We start from the raw sequence: 22,965 nt of genomic DNA, 5'->3' as shown, positions 1-22,965 counted from the left end.
GAATGGAAAGAACAGTCTGGTGTTTGAGTGAATCTCCAAAAAAAAAAAAAAAAAAAAACTATATTTAGCATTTTGAAAATTATTATAATACATTTTAACTAAAAATATTATTCTAAAATATTTAATTATTATATAAACTATGAATAAATTAATTATTAATAAAGTGATAAGTAAATGTGATTACTGCTCAGAGTAAATGGTAAAAAGAAATTAGAAAGATTTTTAGTATTATTATTTTATTATACATTATATAAAATATTCTATTATCTCAAATTATGATTAAAAATTTTATATAAGTAAAGACATGAGAATGTGTTTACTGCTCTGAGTAAGAAGGAAAAATATAAAAATAAATTATATTTCTATTGATTTAAAAAAAAAATAATAATAATAATAATAATAATAATACATTCATTATTATTATTATTATTATTATTTATAAAAGCTATTACAATATCAAATTATTATACAAAATTATAAATAAATGGATTATGAGTAAAGTGATTACTGCTCTGAGTAAATAGTAAAACTAAAAACATTTTTTAAATTAAATATATATATATATATATACACTGTAATATACAGTAAAGAAATTATATTTTTGCTTTTTATAAAATGTTTATAAAATATATAATATAAAAATAATGAAATATATTAAATAAAATTAAAAGTATTGTAATACGTAAATTAATATTCATTACTGCAGAGAGTAAATAAATATTATTTAATAAATTATTTAGTAAATATTTAAAATTATCATTAATATTATATTCAGTTATGGTAAAAATATAATTATTATATATTCAATTATTATACAAAGTTATAAAATTAAATCTAAACGTAAATGTGATTACTGCTCAGTATCTACTGTTGCTGGTGTAACTAGAGACTCACAGCGGCGGGTGGATCCGGCTCTCTGTGCAGCAGCTGAATTCTGGGCAGGTTTGCCGTGGTGGATTGTGGGATATGAGGCAGCGTCACGGGCCGCTGGGTGTCTGGGTGAAAGCGCAGCAGAGGAAGAGCAGGAGCAGGAGCTCCTCGACTCGTCTGAGCGCTACAGCGGCGCGTCTGAAAGAGAGACGGAGGAGCGGTGTGTGCTGGCGCTGCTCTCTGGACACAGGAGGGGTCAGACTGAGCGGGGGGGAGCTTTGGACCCCAGGCCTCCCTCACAGGAGCAGCAGGAGGCAGCTGCAGGAGTCTGAGTCTGTGTGTGACTGGAGCTTCAGCGGACGCCGGCAGAGACGTCTGATTATCAGCAGTCCTCAGAAGCCCCCGAGACGTCGGGATCAAACTGATGACGTTGGGAATCAAACTTCTGTCGTGAGAATCAGAGTCCTCCGGCCAATCAGAGTGGATGCTCAACTGCTGGACTTCCTGTGAGAGATTCAACTTCAATATCAGTCACTATATATGTGTCCCTGGAGCACAAAAGCAGTCTTAAGTCTCTGGGGTATATTTGTAGCAATAGACAACAATACATTGTATGGATCAAAATTATACATTTTTCCTTTATGCCAAAAATCATTAGGATATTAAGTAAAGATCATGTTCCATGAAGATATTTTGTTAATTTCCTACTGTAAATATATCAAAACTTAATTTTTGATTAGTAAGATGCATTGCTAAGAACTTCATTTGAACAACTTTAAAGATGATTTTCTCAATATTTAGATTTTTTTGCTCCCTCAGATTCCAGATTTTCAAATAGTTGTATCTCAGACAAATATTGACCTCCTAACAAACCATACATCAATGGAGAGATTATTTATTCAGCTTTCAGATGATGCATACATCTCAGTTTAAAAAAAATGAAAAAGTGTACAGTTTCCTGCTTATGATAGGACTATTTGCAAATAAATAAATATCCAATCAATAAACACATACATTTATTAATAATATATTGATAAAAACTCACAAATAATAGCAAATAATCATTAATGACAAATAATAATTTATTATTATTGATAAATATAAATAAATATGATAAATAAAAAACTATTATTATATTATTTTATTTTTTGTTATTATTATTATTTTTATTATTATTAAATAAATGATATTGATGAATAACTAATTTATTATATATTATTATTATTATTATTAATAAATATATGATCAGTGAATACAAAAATATTGATAAATAGATTATTGTTATTAATTAATTTGATTTTTGTTTATTATTATTATTGGCATCTACCAACAATTCATATTCTTTTGGTTGGTTATTAAAAGTTCATTTAAAAAAGTAAAATTAAAGTAAAGAGAGTACAAAGTTAAAATGTCTTTAAAAAAAGTTAAATAAGCATTTTAATTCCATTTAAATCATTTTAAGAGGTAGTTTCAAAATGTATGGACAGCTTCTCAATAGATAATGCACATTTTCTATTATTAATAATATTTTCAAATATATTTGTGAATTTTGAGTATCTATTCTTATAGAGTATATGCCCAAAAATACATTTGTTTGTAAAATAGATATATAACTATTACAAATAATTTTCATTAGTTGAAATAAAGCTGAAATAAAGTCAAATATAAATGTATAAAAAAAATTAACTAAAACTTAATAAAAAAAAAGATAATTAGAAATATAAAAAAAATTACAAAAGTAACAAACTTAAAAACAAACTAAAATGAAAATGAAAACTATAAAAAATAAAACCTAAAAAGAAATTATTCAAATAAAACATAAAAAAAGAAAAATGACATTCAAAAATATTAATAAATCAATTAACACTAACATAACACCGATATTATTTCTCTAATTATTAATATTACCTGAGGTTTGCGGGCTGGGTTTCTCTGTTCGATCTCATTACGTGGATTCAGATCAGATCCACAATTCACATTCACAGGAAGTAAATCCTGGTCGTTATTAACCCTTTCCGGTCCGCTGGCTCGTGTTGGGAGGTTGGTGTGCTGGGGATTTTTGGTTAGGAAGGCGGGTTGGGATTGGGGTTTTGAGATGTGTGGCTGTGGTGTGGAGGGTTTTGTTTTGAGAGAGGGGGGTTTTAGAGAGAGGCTCTAAAAAAATGTGTGTGAGTCTTGTGGTTGATCTGCTGCAGCTGAAACAGAAGCAAAACAGGAAGCTGAACATGTTTCCTATTAATCACCTGGACTCAAAAAGATTGAATCTGTCCTGCCAGTCACATAATGAACCGATATTATGTAAATAAATACTTTCACACTTCTAACAATTATATAAAAGACCTCCAATCTTATTTTTTTTGTGCTAATGATGATGTCAAACGACCCACTTTATAAAAATTATTATTAATAAATTAATTATTGATAAGTAAAATAAATGACAAATAATTGCAATTAACCATTTTTGACAAATACATATTTATTATTAATAAATATTAATAAATAGATTATAGTTGTAATTATAAAATAAAAAAATATTATTATAATAATATTATTTAATAAATCATTTTCAGACATGATTAATACATATACAATATTGTTTACTAAATCAATCATATTTATTAATAATTGATAAATTAATAAATATATTATAGATGAATAAATGTTATTGACAAAAATAAATAACATAAATGTCCTCAAACAAAGCATGTCAAACAATTCTCTTTAACATCTTTTTATTTATTTATTAATAATAATTATATTTATTATAATAAATGTTATACATAATATATAAAAATTTAATCATTTTTTTAATGAAAAAAAAATTACCATTAAATTAATTATTTATAAATAATTATAAATATTATAATTATAATTAAAATTTATTTATATATTATTGATGAATAAATAAATAATATAGACAAATTATTAATATTTTATTTTTATTATTTTATTATTTCTAAATTAATACAGAGAGAGAGAGAGAGAGAGAGAGAGAGAGAGAGAGAGAGAGAGAGAGAGATTTATTATTAATGAACAGATGCTTTGGCATCATTTTGTGGAAAAAAATGCATAGTGTGTCACTAAACTGAGACAGAGACTGAAGTTTTCCAACAAAATTAGAAATTAAGAACAAAGTTTTATTTTCCTATATTTCTAAATATTTGCTTTTTAAATGTATTTTTCACTGCAGTTGTATGTTATTATTTGTATTAGTACTATATTGTGAATGTACTGTATATCACAAAAGAAAAAGTCCACTTTACAAATTACTAATTCAATTAGTCTCAGTCTTTACCTTCAGTTTGAACACTGAAAATCACTCAAAAGTGCAGCAGACTGATGCATTTAACATAAAAATACACAGAGTTGTCCCCCATAGCTCCCAGAATCCTGAGGGGAACCCTGCATGTGTTCATTAAACAGGGCTCAGACGCACCTGCACTAGTCTGAAGAGCTCGTCCTGGAGCAGCTGTCTGACGGGGTCCGTCTGCGCCTGGGGTTCACTGTGAGGGGCTTCAGCGCCGGGTCTCATGGGTAACGACGGCGCGTCTGTCTGCTGAACGAGCTCAGGTCTGAAAGAAGAGCAGCAGAGGATTTCAGAGAAACATGCTGAGAGTAAGGATGTAACCATATGTGACCCCGCAGCACAAAACCAGTCATTAGGGTCAATTTTTCAAAATTGAGGTTTATACATCATCTGAAAGCTGAATAAATAATCTCTCCATTGATGTGTGGTTTGTTAGGAGGACAATATTTGTCTGAGATACAACTATTTGAAAATGATCTTTACTTAATATCCTAATGATTTTTAGCATAAAAGTAAAATCTATAATTTTGACCCATACAATGTATTGTTGTCTATTGCTACAAATATACCCCAGAGACTTAACACTGCTTTAGTGCTCCAGGGTCACATACATCAAAATCTCACGATACACTATTATTGCGATATGAAGTCCACAATATGATATTTATTGCGATATTTGAAAAGAAAGAAAAGAAATGACTTAGAAGTTAACTTATTCAATCTAATGCACTTTGAGAGTTCAAAATTAAGAGCTGCATCCCATGTTCTGAACTAAGAAAACTCAAGTCAGAAAAAAGTCACTTGTACCTGAACTTTAAACGGGACTCAACCCTCTTTTTATTTGTGGCGTACTGTCTCAGTCTAAATTACACTCACACTGGTGTTTTAGGAAGCCAAACTAATCAGAATATAACAATAATGACAGTAAAAGCCAGATATTGTAAAACAACTGCACTGTAAAATAAATGAAAATTAATATTTCACAGGTATATTATTTTTGCTTTACACTACAGTAGGGAAACAATACTTTCTACACTGAATTCGGACTGCACTTTTAAGCTTGTATTTTGAAGGAAACTCTGATGATCGTCACCTGTCCAGCGACGCACAGGAGATGTGTTTTTCCTCCGATCTGAAATGAGATCACACACAGATGAGCATAACGTGAGCGTCTGAGGTTTGTTTAGCAGTTACAACAACCTGCGAAGCTTTCCAACCAAACACAGTCTCTGAACACGTAACTGAAGAGCATGGAGCACGTGTCAAGGGTTAAAGCTGACATGCACAGACTCACTGTGATTGAGATGAATGTTCATCTGTGTCTGGACGCTGTAGATCAGAGAGTGTTAATGCCTGTGGACACATCAAGAGAGCTTGTTTACATCTGGATCTGATGCATCTAATGATAACTGTGCAGTATCCTGCTTATGATATTTCATTTAATTAAATTTATGCATTTCCACTTTTATCCAAAGCGACTTACAGTGCATTCAGACTAATTAGTATGTGGTATGATATGGCTATTGGCAACTTACCACCTAATAAATACATATATTAATAATATTGCATATTTAAAATAACATGAATTATTGTTGACAAGTAATTATATATTTTAATATATAAATTAGTACTAATAAATAATGAAAAGTTCTCATTACTGACAAATAAATTATTATTAAATAAGTATTAATAAATACCCACTAATAACTGTATTATTACAATGCATTATTAAATAAATTATCATTATTAAATAAATATATACTGTTGATAAATAAATGAAAGATTATCAATAATAAATGAATACATATTACTGATAAATATTGATTTGAGTATAAATGTTGTGAAAAGAAAGTGATCGTGACAGACAGCTTTAGAATATGAATTACTACTACTACTAATAATAATAAAAATATTATAAATTATATATTTTAATAAAAAATATCATGGATAAATAAGTATTGACAAATAATTACAAATAAGCATTGCTGATAAAGTAGTATTTACTTTTATTATTATTATTATTATTATTATTATTAATAATAATACTAATAAATAAATCAATAATGTATTAAATAACTATTTAATTGATTTAAATAACTATGCATTATTAAAAAAGTAGAAATACATACATAAAAAATAAATTAAATAAATATTGATTTAAGTACCAATATGAAGTATAAATTTAGATTTTGAGGTCTTGATTTAAGTATAAATATGTTGATGTGATTGATCAAAACATTGGAAAGAAACAAGCTGTCAGTGACGTATGAAATCATTAGTTAGTGGTCTCTGTAGCCTGATGGGTCACCTGATCTCTGGGAGCTCCGCTCTGATTGGCCCACGATCCCTCGGTGACATCAGTGGCGCTGCTCTCATCTGTAAACAAAACTACTATCAACAAGAGTACGTTTTAATTAACATGAATAATAATCAGTATTCATAATTTAATAAATAATGATTTATTTTTATTTGATATAAAACAGAAAAGGCATGAATGTGTGTGTGTGTGTCAGGGTCAGTGTCCAGGAATCTGACCGTCAGCAGCTGCAGACGTCTGTGTGATGTCATCAGAGATCACGGTGTCCTCACGTTCAGACAGCTGATCCTCCTCATCCTCCTCGGCTTCACGCGCGCTGAGAACGAACATCACACAACACTGTTGAAACTGCATTACTATCTAGTCGCCTTCAGTTACTTGTTTGCTTTTTGTAGTTGCTTTTAAATCTTCAAAAGCTTGGACTCGGTTGTCTGGACACATTTAACTCAATCCAAATGCTTAAATATAAGAGTTTTCATGCTTTTGTTACCACATCATTCCCAGAATTCCATTCCATTATTTTATTGTTACTTTTAAAACAGATAGTTCCGCTCCTTGATTCTGATTGGCTGAGCCACGTTCAAAGCTGTTGTGAATTCCTCTACAAACCTTTGTTTATGTTTGTGTGTTGCTCGGCAACCACTTTGTTGCAACCACAACTGTTTCTGAGGAACTACATTGTTTGGCGGAAGAATACTGTTTTTATTAATATCATTACACTTTATTTGCGCTGTTTTATTTTGTGAAACCTTACTACGTATATGGAATAATGGTTTTATGAAAGCAAAATAATCTCCTTCTTGGGGTTTACTGCTTTAGCAACACACCACTGGTGTAGAAACAATTTGGTATTTATTTTGGTAAAATTGGTATTTTTGTTTAAATACAAAAAGCTTACAACACTAATAAAAATTACAAAGGCACATAAAAAAATATAAAAAATATAAAAAATTGAAAGCTTTTTTAAAATATTAGCAAAAATTATAATAGTATACAAATAATTCTAAAATAGCACTGATGTTGATATGAGACAGAAAACAAAAATATATAGACAACAAATTTAATCAATTGACTTATTTTAGCATATAAGATCAGAAATGTTTATTATAATTTTTTTTTTAATATGTTAATGTGTAAAAGTTAAACATTTCCTATAAAAAGTGAACATTTTTCTTTAGAGAGGGAAGGAGAGAGATTTCACGAATTCCACAATTTGCAAATTTCACAAATAATAACAAGAAACAAGTTACACATTGAATTGTAAGAAATGTAAATCTGAGGTAGAAAAATCTGTCTTATAATAAAAAAAAAAAAAACCTTGAAAATGTATTTTTATAGTGCATATGGAAAATATTCAGAATTAATAATAAGGAGATGTGTACAAACTGGTTGTGATTGCCAGTGAAAAACGCTCACTGTTTCTTGCTCACATGTGTTTTCATCTGCACATACTTCTCCAGACAGTCAGTTTGAGGTCTTGTTTTCTATGTGTTTGTCAGTCATGTTTTCAGCAGATGTGTGCTGTGGACTCACTCTTGGACGTCCAGCTCCGGGAGTGTGATGGGCGTCCCTGCTGACCCCGGGTAACCCGTGTCCACACTGCTTTCTCTGTCCCGCCTCCAGCCTGTGATTGGCTGAGCGACAGACTCCTCCCTCTGATGGAGCGCAGGAGAGTAACACAGAGAGTTCAGAGTCTGTTTACATTTCTGCTGTGATCTGGGGGTTTCTGACAGCTGAAGCCCTATGAACTAAAATACTGACTAGAAGTCTCCCCTGAGGTCCTGTAATATCATCCGTCTCAGGTGATCCGATCATAAGTGGTCACTCGAGAGAGATCACGGCATTAGCATGCATCATAAATGTGCTTCCTGTGATTTCATGACTAACACTTGCTATGTCAGCTTGCCACTGCATGTTGTTTAGTGTTGTTATTGTACCAAACTATTAAAAACAGTCTTAATTAATATAATTCTGGAACATAAACATTAGATGAAAAACAAAGTCAAAATTTTGTCTTGGCAACTAACTGAAAATAAATAAAAACTTCAATTTAATTAGAACTAAAACAGAACTGTAATAAAAAAATGAAACCTAGGAATATTTAAAAACAGTTATAAATACATAAATGACAAATGCACTTAATCTGACTAAAATGAAAACGTATACAATAAAAAATTGAAAGCTAATTTAAAATATTCTTAAACTATAACAGTATAAAAGTAAGGCTAAAATAACACGGATCACTGACAGTCAATAAACAAAAATGGGAAAAAATTAAATAATACATTTTATAAATTTTATTTAAAATACACACACACACACACACATATAAAATATACATTGATTCATATTAATTATTATTATTATTAATATTAATTATTATTATTATTTTATTTATTTAACTTTATTTATTTATTAATTTATTTAGCATTGGTATTTGTATCAAAATTGCTTGAATTATGCCGTTCCATCAGGATCCACTAATAACTTTTGTTTTGTTCCTTTTCGTCTTTGCACAGACACCTCTGATCCGTTAAAATTTAAACAGGCACGTGACACCCCATCTATTCTGAATCTGTGAGAATATGGAATAACAGTTTTATTTAAATCACTACATCTCAAAATGCATCCTTACCTTAGAATGGGAGTGATCTGAGTTTTCTCCCAGCAGGGCGGCGCTGTACCTCCGCTTTAGCAGCTCCAGCGCTGTCAGCACTGCAGGGGTCGAGGCTTTGACCCTGATGACCACCGGATCACCGGAGCCCTCTGAGGTCTTTCTGATTGGCTGAGAGAGCAGAACGCGCCTGTCGGCCCAGCGCATCATCCACTCCAGCAGCCGGGCCAGCTGAGGAAACCGGGCCTCCAGAGAGGAGTCCAGCTCCATCTGAACATCTAATTCATCCTGAGAGAGGATCTTAAAGCCTGTTGACTCGACGTCTGTGCCAATCGGATTTACTTTAACATCTTTGGACGTTAAGGTAGCATGTCGACGAAGGGCAAAAAGACCTTGATGTTTCCCAGTATGGAGTCCAGGAAGAGCCCGAGGGGGCGTAGAATGAGCGTCGGACTGAACCGGCCCGATGGACGGCGGAGGTCTGGGAGTAACCGGGAGAGTTTGGAAGCAGTGACCGGCATGGAAGAGGGGTAATTGCGCACTTCGTTTCCGATCCTTCTGACGGCGTTTGAGAGTGGTCAGCACGTCAAAGGTCACCGAGTGCAGCTCTCTAGTACGCAGCTGTTGTGAGAAAGCACTCAGTAAAGGCAGCTCGGACTCCTCAGCGTCCAGTCTGTCTTTTCCCAGCATGTAGCTGAGGAACAAATCTAGGAAGCGCGTGTACTCCTCATCCTCCAGCTCAAACTCCCAGGTTCCCACCGTGGGTACAGTAGAGTCTGGTGCTTTGGGTTCCACTGCGCCGGATCTATTATCTCCTTTTCTTTCTTGTGTTGATTTCTCAGGTGCATCCAGAAATTTTGCTGTCTTAGAACTACAAACACAAGAAAGAGTTTACCGTAAGTTTACCATATTCACGCATTAATTTGCTCTAGCCATTTAAAACAAGTTCAGAATGCCTACTACTCAAACTATGTTTGAAGTATGCACTATGCATACTGGGAATAGAACATAGATTTGATATGTTCCGTACAAAATCCTTGCACTCAAAAAAAAGTCTACCAGTTTAAATAAAGTTTACTAAGTAACTCCAAAACAATATTAAAATATTACAACAGTACATGTCCAGAAAACTACTGTGTTTATTATATAATGTTAGTTATATAGATAGTAATCTTTATTTGTAACTTGGTTACCAACTCCCAAAGAATACTAAGAACAATAAACAAGAAACTACTAACATGTTAGTTAGAACAAAGTTTCATCAAAGGTTGCTAACTCCCACAGAATACTAAAATATTACAATGTTACAAGTCCAAAAAACTACTAACATGTTAGTTAGTTAGTCAGTCAATCAGTTAGTTAGTAATCTTTATTTTAATATAGTTAAATAATGGTTACTTACTAACTCTCAAACAAAAACTAAAACATTATAACGGTACATACGCAGAACACTACTAACATGTTAGTTAGTTATTTAATTATTCAATTAGTTAGTAACCTTTATTTAATCCTGGTTAAATAAAGGTTACTAACTAACGCCCAAAGAATATTAAAATATTACAATTGTACATGTCTAAGAAAACAACTAGCATATTAGTTAGTTAGTTAGTTAGTTAGTTAGTTAGTCGGTCAGTTAGTTAGTAACCTTTATTTTAATCTAGTTAAATAAATGTTACTAACTAAGTACCAAAGAATTGTAAAATATAATAATGGAACACATCCAAAAAACTACTAACAAGTTAGTTAGTAACCTTTATTTTAACCTGGTTAAATAATGGCTACTTACTAACTCTCGAACACAAACTAAAACATTATAATGGTACATACGCAGAACACTACTAGCATGTTAGTTTTTTAATTATTTAGTTAGTTAGTAACCTTTATTTAAGTGTTACTGACTAACTACCAAAAAATAAAAATAACAATTTAGTTAGTTAGTAGCCTTTGTTTTTAACCTGGTTAAATAAATGTTACTAACTAACTCTTAACACTAAATATTAAAAAGAAATACTAAAAAAAAAACTACTAACATGTTTATTAAAACATTTTGTACAGGATTCACTTTGAAACAATTTTCACTCAGAAACCATCATAAATAATTGCAAAGAAACGGCAAGTAACACACTGAATTAAATTTGAAATTTTGTAGTAGAAAACTCAAATGGTATTTTCTTGTAAAATGTACATACAGTATACAGTATGCAGTACACTAGCAGAGTTACCTGTGTGCAGATTTGGTCTGCAGCTCTGGGGAAAGAGGCTCCGACAGCGTCTCGGCCGTGTCTCCTTCACTGTACACTAGGGGGTGCCCACAGTCCGTCAGCGTGCTGTCACTCAAACTAGTCCCGAGAGAGAGGCGCTTCAGTATGGAGGCAGCACCTCCCCTGTCCTCCTCCTCCTCTCTCTCCCACAGGTACGGCTCCGGTGCACCCAGGTACTTTACCAGGCGCCGAAGCTCCCGGCGTCGCTGCCTCAGCTGATCCTGGATCAGAATCATCATGGTATCGCCGCCCTCATCTTCCCTCTCGCTTCCTGGAGGCACATCTGTAAACATGAGCACATCTACTTAGGGGCTGAAGCACTGACCACATGCTCTGCTTTCCAAACAAAGGAAAGAGACATCATTCTGGGTGAGTTATTCCTTAACGCAGCTCTTGCCTGGTGTCCAGGTGTCTGGCACTATCACAGGTCTCAGTCTCTGCACCAGCGACATGTACTTATCCCGCAGCGGCACGCGAACAGACTCCGTCTCATCCGGAAACACTTTTGCTAGAGTTTCTGCCGTCTAAACACAGGAAATGAAACACAAGCTTAGAAATAACTGAACAGGTGAGGTGCTACAAAGATGCACTGTAATGGAACACTGATTGATCAGATACAATTATTTCAATTAGACTGATATTTATACAATTGTTTTTTGGACCGTCATAATGCCTTAGTATTGTTTGCAAGTTAGTTAGTTGGTAAACTGTAATTAACCAGGCTAAAAATGAAGATTAATAACTTGCTAACTCCCAAAAAATACTAAGACATTACAATGGTATATGTAAAAAAAAATTTACTAATAATATGTTGGTGAGTTAGTTGGTTACCTTTATTTTTAATCTGGTTACGATGACATGATAATGGTAACATGATACATAGTAACCTTAATTTTTTACCTGATTAACCAGGTTAGTTAATTAGTTAATTAGTAACCTTAAATTACAAGGTTAAAAAAAATAAACATTACTCGCAAATAATTCCAAGATGTTACAATAGTAATTGGCAAAAAACTACTAACATGTTAGTTAGTTAGTTGGTTAGTAACCTTTATTTTTAGACTGACTAAATAAAGATTACTCACAATGAACTCTAAGATGTTACAATGGTACTTGGTTAGTTAATTAGTAACCTTTATTTTAACCTTAACAAACTCCCAAACAATACTTAAACAGTACAATCGTACATGTTTATTAGTTAGTTGGTTTGTTGGTTGTTTACCTTAATTTACCAAGTTAAAAATAAAGATAAGTAACTAACCCACAAAGAATTCTAAGACTTCACAATACCACTTATCTAAAACACTATTAACACACATGTCAGTTTGTTAGTTAGTTCATTAGTTAGTAACCTTTATTTTTAACCTGGTTAAATAAAGGACACCAACTAACTCCAACAGAACAGAAAGACATGACAACGGTACATATCCAAAAACTACTAACATGTTAGTTTTAGTTAGTTAGTTAGTAACCTTTATTTTTAACCTGGTTAAATAAAAGATACCAAATAACTCCCACAGAACACAAAGACATGACAACGGTACATATCCAAAAACTACTAACATGTTAGTTTTAGTTAGTTAGTTAGTAACCTTTATTTTTAACCTGGTTAAATAAAAGATACCAAATAACTCCCACAGAACACAAAGACATGACAACGGTACATGTCCAAAAACTACTAACATGTTAGTTTTAGTTAGCTAGTTAGTTAGTTAGTAACCTTTATTTTTAACCTGGTTAAATAAAGGATACCAAATAACTCCTACAGAACACAAAGACATGACAACGGTACATGTCCAAAAACTACTAACATGTTAGTTTTAGTTAGTTAGTTAGTTAGTTAGTTAGTAACCTTTATTTTTAACCTGGTTAAATAAAACGATACTGTACCAACTAACTCCCACAGAACACAAAGACATGACAACGGTACATGTCCAAAAACTACTAACATGTTAGTTTTAGTTAGTTAGTTAGTTAGTTAGTTAGTAACCTTTATTTTTAACCTGGTTAAATAAAAGATACTGTACCAACTAACTCCCACAGAACACAAAGACATGACAACGGTACATGTCCAAAAACTACTAACATGTTAGTTTTAGTTAGTTAGTTAGTTAGTTAGTTAGTAACCTTTATTTTTAACCTGGTTAAATAAAAGATACTGTACCAACTAACTCCCACAGAACACAAAGACATGACAACGGTACACGTTCCAAAAACTACTAACATGTTAGTTTTAGTTAGTTAGTTAGTTAGTAACCTTTATTTTTAAACTGGTTAAATAAAGGACACCAACTAACTCCATCTACAAAAGTTTACATCCCCTTTCAGAATCTGCAAAATGCCCCCCCCCCCCCCCCCCCCCCCCATACAAAATGCATGCTATTGTTTATTTAGTGCAGACTTGAATGAGGAATTTCACATAAAAGATGTTTACATATAGTCCACAAGAGAAAATAATAATTGAATTTATAGAAATGACCCCGTTCAAAAGTTTACATCCACTTGATTCTTGTTACTGTGTTGTTACCTGAATGATCCACAGCTGTGTTTTTGTGTTTAGTTATAGTTGTTCACGAGTCTCTTGTTAGTTCTGAACAGTTAAACTGCCTGCTGTTCTTCAGAAAAATCCTCCAGCTCCCACAAATTCTTTAGTTTTCCAGCATTTTTGTGTATTTGAACCCTTTCCAACAATGAGTGTATGATTTTGAGATCCATCTTTTCACACTGAGCACAACTGAGGGACTCAAATGCAACTATTATAGAAGGTTCAAATGCTCACCGATGCTCCAGAAGGAAAAACCATGCATTAAGAGCCGGGGTGGGGGGGAGATTATATTGCTAAATATAGTGCTTATATCGGGCTTGTGTGTGAGAGATGTGGGAGCTGATGACAGGAGACAGTGGATATTTGTGGAGGTCAATGTGGATATTGTGGCGTAAGTATATTAATGTATGGGAAACAGTGTGATGTATATTACCAAACGACTGGGCGGCAGTTCAGACAGCAGGCTGAGCACTAAGTCCTGCAGGGTTTCCTCTGCGTTCAGGAAATGGCAGAACGGCAGGAGGCGGCGCGCCCAACAAAGAGCTTCAACGCATAGATCCGACACACTCGCGTCACTGACCTGAGAGACAAAAACATGGATTAACCCACCTGGCATCTCAGAGATACTCATACATTCATTCTTTAAACACACCTGAGTGTCTTTCTCCTGTTGCCTTGCAGCCTGGTACCTTCTACAGGAGATGCTGAGCTGGTCCCTCACATGGAGCATCCAGCAAAGTGCACACAACTCACGGAAACATACTGAACAAAGGCAGAAAATCATATAAATACATGAAGCTTCACATAGACACCACTAGAAGTTCTGACAGCTAAATAGAGTAAGCATACTTATGATTTGCGTAGTGACACTATCCATGTCTTTGCTGGGCCCTGATTGGAAGAAACCACGATGAGTGGAGAATTTCCTCAGTCCATCAGGAACCAATTCTGCTTTGGGTTCAGACGCTTTCTTACAGATCTATCCACAGAAAATATCAGATGAGATTCTTAAAACAATATCCAAACTACTACTAACTAGTACTAAAACCAAATAGGAATTCTAAGACATTCCAATGGTACTTTTCCAAAAAAAAAAAAAGAATTAAAAAAAAACTAGTTTGTTAGTTAGCTGACGAGTTATTTAATTAGTAACCTTTATATTCAACCTGGTTGTTTATTAGCGTTTACTAACTCCCAAACAATAATAAGACATTATAATGGTACATGTCCAAGTAACTGCTAACATGTTAGGTAGTTAGATAGTTAGTAACCTATATTTTAGCCTGAATAATAAAGCGTTAAACCAACAGAGAGTATCAGTAAGATTCTTAAAACAACATCCAAACTAGTACTAATTAGTACTAAATCCAAACAGTACTAACTAACTCCCAAAGAATTCTGAGATATTACAATGGTACTTAATTGTTGGTTAGTTAGTAACCTTTATATTTGACCTGGCTAGATAAAGGTTACTAACTCCCAAACAATACTAAGGCATTATGTAACAGAATATTTCCAAGTAACTGCTAATATGTTAGTTAGTTAGACAGTTAGTAATATTTATTTTAACCTGGTTAAAATCAAGGTTACTAACTCCCTAAGACAACAGACTATTACAATGGTACTTGTCCAAAAAACTCCTAATATGTTGATTTGCTAGCTGATTGGTTGGTTAGTTTGTTAGTTAGCTAGTTAGTAAATAACCTTTATATTTAACCTGGTTAGATAAAGGTTACTAACACCCAGAGAACACTGAAACATGATAACGGTACATGTCCAAGTAACTGCTAACACAGCTAGTTAGTAAGTAACCTTTATATTTAACCTGGTTAGATAAAGGTTACTAACTCGCAGAGAATACTGAAACATTATAACAGTACATGTCCAAGTAACTGCTAACACAGCTAGTTAGTAAGTAACCTTTATATTTAACCTGGTTAGATAAAGGTTACTAACACCCAGAGAACACTGAAACATTATAATGGTACATGTCCAAGTAACTGCTAACACAGCTAGTTAGTAAGTAACCTTTATATTTAACCTGGTTAGATAAAGGTTACTAACACCCAGAGAATACTGAAACATTATAACGGTACATGTCCAAGTAACTGCTAACACAGCTAGTTAGTAAATAACCTTTATATTTAACCTGGTTAGATAAAGGTTACTAACACCCAGAGAATACTAAAACATTATAATGGTACATGTCCAAGTAACTGCTAACACAGCTAGTTAGTAAATAACCTTTATATTTAACCTGGTTAGATAAAGGTTACTAACACCCAGAGAATACTGAAACATTATAACGGTACATGACCAAAGTAACTGCTAACACAGCTAGTTAGTATGTAACCTTTACAGTTAACCTGGTTAGATAAAGGTTACTAACACCCAGAGAACACTGAAACATTATAACGGTACATGTCCAAGTAACTGCTAACACAGCTAGTTAGTAAGTAACCTTTATATTTAACCTGGTTAGATAAAGGTTACTAACTCGCAGAGAATACTGAAACATTATAACGGTACATGTCCAAGTAACTGCTAACACAGCTAGTTAGTATGTAACCTTTACAGTTAACCTGGTTAGACAAAGGTTACTAACTCGCAGAGAATACTGAAACATTATAACGGTACATGTCCAAGTAACTAGTTAGTAAGTAACCTTCATATTTAACCTGGTTAGATAAAGGTTACTAACACCCAGAGAACACTGAAACATTATAACGGTACATGACCAAAGTAACTGCTAACACAGCTAGTTAGTATGTAACCTTTACAGTTAACCTGGTTAGACAAAGGTTACTAACTCGCAGAGAATACTGAAACATTATAACAGTACATGTCCAAGTAACTGCTAACACAGCTATAGGTAAGTAACATTTCATATGTTAACCTGGTTAGATAAAGTTACTACTCGCACCCAGAGAATACTGAAACATTATAACAGTACATGTCCAAGTAACTGCTAACACAGCTAGTTAGTAAGTAACCTTCATATTTAACCTGGTTAGATAAAGGTTACTAACACCCAGAGAACACTGAAACATTATAACAGTACATGCCCAAGTAACTGCTGGGTAATTAGGTAAGTAATTGTGAGGTGGACACATGGGAAACACACCTTGTGCAGTAGGTGTCTGCAGCGATGCAGGTTGCTGATGTACCACTGCGCCGCGGGCCGAGAGCTGTGTGCCGCTCTGAAGAGCATCAGAACCTTCTGAACCAGCCCAGAAACCTGGCAGCGAGACTCTCTCTCCAGAACCAGAGCGGCATCTCTCACAGAGTCCTGAGGAGATGGACACACAGCAGAAGATGAGATAGACGTGACAGAGACAGACGTGAAAGTCAGACGTCTCTGTAGCTATGTTTCCATCTAAGCCTGTCACGATAACAACTTTTTGTTGTGCGATATATTGCCCCAGAAATATCTGCCATAAGCGCTATTATTGTAATTTTAAAGACCATTTTATGCCACTGAATAAATAATCATAATGTAACAGCATAATAATGCAAGAAGGCCTACACGCTCCCAAATGTCAACATGAGAATAATTAGATCATGGAAGTTAACTATCAAAATATTAGATACCTTAAAAACTTGAATAAAAAGTAAATAAATGTATTCTAACATAAAGTGCGAAGTAACAAGTTCAAAAAAAGAAAAATGCACACGCGAATAATGGGAAAATTTTGCACATAAGTTAAATTCGCAGCTTAGGATGGACACCGGGCTTGTGTGTGATCCACCTGTGTGTTCGGTGAAGGCTGTGGACAGTACAGAGGAGGAGCAGGCAGGTAGAACGCAGGAGGAACCAGTGCAGGAAGTGACATCGCTCGCTCTTTGGCTGCGTCCAGAAGTCGTGTTAGAGGCTGAGAGATGACGTCCACCTCCGCCATGACGGACGCCTTCAGGATCTCCTGCACAGAGTCCTGAACCAGATCCATGTCCTCAACACCCACTGTGCCTAAACGAGCAACAAACAAACAGCATATTAGCTGTAGACTGATTATATTTCATTTCCAGTGTCATTTTACCATTATTTATACACTATTAATTCATATTTTGAAATAGCTTTTATTTTTACATTTTCAGTTTTTTTTTATTTTATGTGCTTTGTCATTTTTATTAGTTTTTAAAAAATATATATATATTAGATAATTTATTCCTGTGATGCAAAGCTGAATAGAGAATTCTTTGAAAACATTAAAAATCTTACTGCTTCCAGCAGTGTACAGTATTAAGCTTTAATTTCACTTGGCTTCAGCTCTAGGTTTAGTCTTTTTAGTACTTTAGTACATATTTCAGTTAGCTGCCAAGGGAAAATTTCTAAAATATCTTATTATATCATATGAAGTATCTTATTTTATATTTATTTTGATTAAATATTGTATTTTTATATTTTTGTAGTAATTTTATTTTATTTATATATTAATTTTAGATAACAGTAACAACCCATAATATAATTATATATTATATTACATTTTATATTAAATTATATTATATTATATTTTATATTATTATATTATATTATATTATATTTCATATTATTATATCATATTATATTTTATATTATTATATTATATTATATTATATTTTATTATAATATAATATAATATATTATATTATATTTTATTTTATTATATTATATTATTTTATATTATTATATTATATTATATACAGTGTGAGTGAATTCTACAATGATTATGAGGATACAATCTAACACCGGCAAACTTAATTCCTGAAAAGAAAATTCTAAAACTATAATGTGATAATTAATAACAGTACTCAAGTTTTGTTTATGAACCGTGCAACACTGATGCTAATGGAACCTAGTAAAGATGAAAACAGGCACCTTAACTAACTAACCTCGTGTAATGTGCAGACTTAAAACTGTTGTAATATTATGTTTTGATTTAATTTTAGGGTCTAGATCTCATAATTTATCCTGATTATAAATACCGCATTTTCACCTGTGTTAGCATCTCCTTCAGACCCAGCCATTCGGCGCAGTAACATCTCCAGCTGATCCTGGAATATCTCTGCAGGCTTCAGCTCGGCGGGAAGGTGCAGCTCTCTCCAACGCAGGCTGGAGGACCGAAAAAAGGGAGGAATATGAAAACATCACTGCAGCACCTGAAGCGACAGTGAACAGGACCCTCAGGCTGACAACAGACCTGCTGAAGTCTAAGTGTCCGCTGCAGTAGTTGGTGTAGGCCAGGCCGAGGGCGGCTGCCATCTTCCAGTCTCCCAGCCGCAGGGCCATCCACGAGGCCTCAGGCATCAATCCCCCCAGCAGGAGCAGCTCCAGAGCGTAATCCACCGTCCACAGCGCCGAGAGCTGCTCGGAGCGGACCGCCAGCGACACACGGGTCTGACACAACTCTACCACACGTCCACTAGCATCTGTGAGAGAAAAATCAGTTCAGTACATGATCTAATCAATCATACACTGCTTTATTAGCCATATGAGACTCAAGCTGTGTTCAGAGAGCAATACTAGCATCATCATACGTTACCCTGCAGCACAAAAGCAGTCATAAGTAGCACAGGTATATTTGTAGCAATAGACAACAATACATTGTATGGATCAAAATTATAGATTTTTCTTTTATGCCAAAAATCATTAGGATATTAAGATCATGTTCTATGAAGATATTTAGTAAATGTCCTACTGTAAATATATCAAAACTTAATTTTTGATTAGTATTATGCATTGCTAAGAACTTTTTTTAAACAACTTTAAAGTCGATTCTCTCAATATTTAGAGTTTTTTGCTCCCTCAGATTCCAGATTTTCAAATAGTTGTGTCTCAGACAAATATTGTCCTCCTAACAAACCATACATCAATGGAGAGATTATTTATTCAGCTTTTTGATGATGAATAAATCTCAATTCCCGGTCACAGTGTCACAAATATTTTTTGGGAGCCAGATCAAGTCAAGAAATAGATACAATCATTTCAGGTTTATTTGTCACATCAGACACGAAAGATCAAGTGCAATGCAGTGTATTATGGGATACAGCATTTCATGCAGTGTGCTCTGACTGTATACTACACACTCCATGCAATCCAAAAATAAGCTTACCATGCACAGAAACAGTACACTTTCATGTTTTGTTTGCGGTGAACTCACCGTGTGGTAAGTGAAGAGGCGGCAGCACGTCCACGTTGTGTGGCGGGAGGATGAAGAGCGGATGGTTGATGAAGTACGCAGCCATAAACCTGCCCAGAGACTGAACCACAGCACAGGCCGCTTCACGCCCCACCGGACCCTCATCTACAGAGAGAAACCTCTTACTGACCTCACTGCACAATCACATCTAACAGCCACATCTAGCAATACACTACTGCTCAAAGTGTGGGATCACTATTAAAAATGAATAGATTTATTCATCAAGGATGCATTCAATTAATCAAAAGTGACAGTAAAGACATTTATAACGTCTCAAAAGATTTCTATTGCAAATAAATGCTGTTCTTTTGAACGTTCTATTCATCTGTGAATCCTGAAAAATAAAATGCATCACAGTTTCCACAAAAATATTCAGCAGTTTTCAACATTGATAATAATCAGATAAGTTCTTCATATTAGAATGATTTCTGAAGGGTTAGAAAACAGAAAATATAATATAACACACAAAACAGGTATTTTAAATGTAATACTATTTCAAAATATTATTGACTTTACAGTATTGATCAAATAAACGCAGCCTTTGTGACTGTTAAAAAACTTAACCGCCCCAAAACTAATCAAAGGTAGTGCATATACAGGTTATAATATGCATTTAAGTAAAAAAAAAAAAAAAAAAAAATGTAATTTAGCAGACGCTTTTCTGTTTATTTTTTGTGACCCTGCACCACATAAGTGTCAATTTTTTGAAATTTTGATTAATACATCATCTGAAAGCTGAATAAATCATCTCTCCATTGATGTGTGGTTTGTTAGGAGGACAATATTTGTCTGAGATGCAACTATTTGAAAATCTGGAATCTGAGGGCCAAAAAAAAATCCAAATATGGAGAAAAATCATCTTTAAAGTTGTTCAAATGAAGTTCTTAACAATGCATATTACTAATCACAAATTAAGTTTTGATATATTTACAGTAGGAAATGTACAAAATATCTTCATGGAACATGATCTTTACTTAATATCCTAATGATTTTTGGCATAAAATAAAAATGATAATTGTGACCCATACAATGTATTGTTGTCTATTGCTACAAATATACCTGTGCTACTTATGACTGCTTCTGTGCTGCAGGGACACTTATAAACATTAGTATTTCAAAAGAGGACCATGTTCTTGTTTCTTTATGACAAGTGTTTTTATTTAATTTTGAGATAAAGACGTGTTATGTGTCAAAGCAGCTAATCTGTGTACCTGCATTGTTCAAATCGTTGATATCCCCAGATGTTTTCTCGGGGGATACATAATAAGTTTAAAATATGAAAACATTTAAATCTACTAAAGTCTTGTGATATTCAGTCGACTAGGACTGAAACGTTTCAGATGACTAAACTGTAACTAAACGGCATTTTAGTCCAAAGACCATGACTAAAACTAAATCAAATTTTGCTGTCAAAATGAACACTTTTCAAATTTGTCCATTTTGAATTAGTGTTAACTGATGTAATAATCTACTTCCTACCAGCCTCTCCTTGCGTTTCCTCTTCCTGTCGTCCTGCTCGTGTCTGTAACTGACGTGCCAGACGGTCACACAGACCTTGAGCCTCTCGCAGTCGATACTGGAAGAGCAGCGTGTAGAGAAGAGCCAGGCAGCAGCGAGTCTCCAGGTAACACGTCATCGGACCGACTGTGAGACGCAGGACGGATAAAGTGAGAGACGCCGGACATTTAACAGAAGCGTTTGATTGAAAACAGACTGACCTCTCCGTCTCTCTGCCCTCAGCTGAGTCCTCCAAACCTGAACGCTCTCTGTATATTCTCCTAAAATAAAGTGCTGTTCACCTGCGGATGGACAACAACAGCAACACATTATTATAACGTCATGGTAATAAAAGATGTTTGTGTTTGGGTTGCTCACGCGCACCGCTGAAACTGCGCAGTGTGTGGCTCTCCTCCAGACGGTCTCCAGCTGACTGTAAAGCTTGCTGGATTTGAGGTATAATAACTGACATCTTCTCCAGCTCATTTTTTACGCCTCTGCGGTGAAGTAATTCCTCCCGGTACCACAAAGCCCTTCTGTACACCTCACGCCAGATCACCACCAACCTGAAGAAACAAGAGACGTCAGGCCACGCAGAAAGTGCCCTCTCACATTTAAAATAAATCTAAATAAATAAATACATTAAAAAAACAAATTAATGAAAATAAATTAAAAATGAATAAATAAATGGAAATAATGGAAAATAAATTTTAAATAAATCGAGTTGTTTTAGAATGTTGCTATGAAGTTGCTAGGGCGTTGCCGTGTGGATGCTAAGATGCTCCGAGTTGTTTTAGTATGTTGCTGTGAAGTTGCTAGGGCGTTGCCGTGTGGTTGCTAAGATGCTCCGAGTTGTTTAAGTATGTTGCTATGAAGTTGCTAGGGCGTTGCCGTGTGGTTGCTAAGATGCTCCGAGTTGTTTAAGTATGTTGCTATGAAGTTGCTAGGGGCGTTGCCGTGTGGTTGCTAAGATGCTCCGAGTTGTGTTAAGTACGTTGCTATGAAGTTGCTAGGGCGCGTTGCCGTGTGTGTTGCTAAGATGCTCCGAGTTGTTTAAGTATGTTGCTGTGAAGTTGCTAGGGCGTTGCCGTGTGGTTGCTAAGATGCTCCGAGTTGTTTAGTTGTTTTGCTGTGAAGTTGCTAGGCGTTGCCGTGTGGTTGCTAAGATGCTCCGAGTTTGTTTAGGGCGCGTTGCCGTGTGGTTGCTAAGATGCTCCGAGTTGTTTAAGTATGTTGCTGTGAAAGTTGCTAGGGCGTTGCCGTGTGGTTGCTAAGATGCTCCGAGTTGTTTAAGTATGTTGCTGTGAAGTTGCTAGGGCGTTGCCGTGTGGTTGCTAAGATGCTCCGAGTTGTTTAAGTATGTTGCTGTGAAGTTGCT

General features: G+C 34.3%; 1 protein-coding gene across 1 annotated transcript in view; it reads right to left on the bottom strand.

Moving 5' to 3' along the window:
- Positions 1-22,965, bottom strand: part of cplane1 (ciliogenesis and planar polarity effector 1) — a 51,364-nt gene that overhangs the window by 15,188 nt on the left and 13,211 nt on the right. Inside the window, 23 exon segments of the mRNA XM_042732052.1 lie at positions 895-1,374; positions 2,779-2,919; positions 3,024-3,065; positions 4,307-4,442; positions 5,271-5,309; positions 5,472-5,530; positions 6,486-6,565; positions 6,713-6,810; positions 8,028-8,149; positions 9,130-9,979; positions 11,331-11,652; positions 11,767-11,893; positions 14,348-14,494; positions 14,567-14,676; positions 14,764-14,893; positions 17,039-17,203; positions 17,664-17,881; positions 18,888-19,003; positions 19,092-19,320; positions 20,052-20,195; positions 21,570-21,734; positions 21,809-21,889; positions 21,972-22,153. Coding sequence (XP_042587986.1) covers positions 895-1,374; positions 2,779-2,919; positions 3,024-3,065; positions 4,307-4,442; positions 5,271-5,309; positions 5,472-5,530; positions 6,486-6,565; positions 6,713-6,810; positions 8,028-8,149; positions 9,130-9,979; positions 11,331-11,652; positions 11,767-11,893; positions 14,348-14,494; positions 14,567-14,676; positions 14,764-14,893; positions 17,039-17,203; positions 17,664-17,881; positions 18,888-19,003; positions 19,092-19,320; positions 20,052-20,195; positions 21,570-21,734; positions 21,809-21,889; positions 21,972-22,153 — 4,183 coding nt within the window.

Source organism: Cyprinus carpio, chromosome B10 (assembly GCF_018340385.1).
Source record: "Cyprinus carpio isolate SPL01 chromosome B10, ASM1834038v1, whole genome shotgun sequence".
Lineage (NCBI taxonomy): Eukaryota > Metazoa > Chordata > Actinopteri > Cypriniformes > Cyprinidae > Cyprinus > Cyprinus carpio.
The sequence above is the reverse complement of the archived record's forward strand: the minus strand, read 5'-3'. Positions and strand labels throughout refer to the sequence as shown.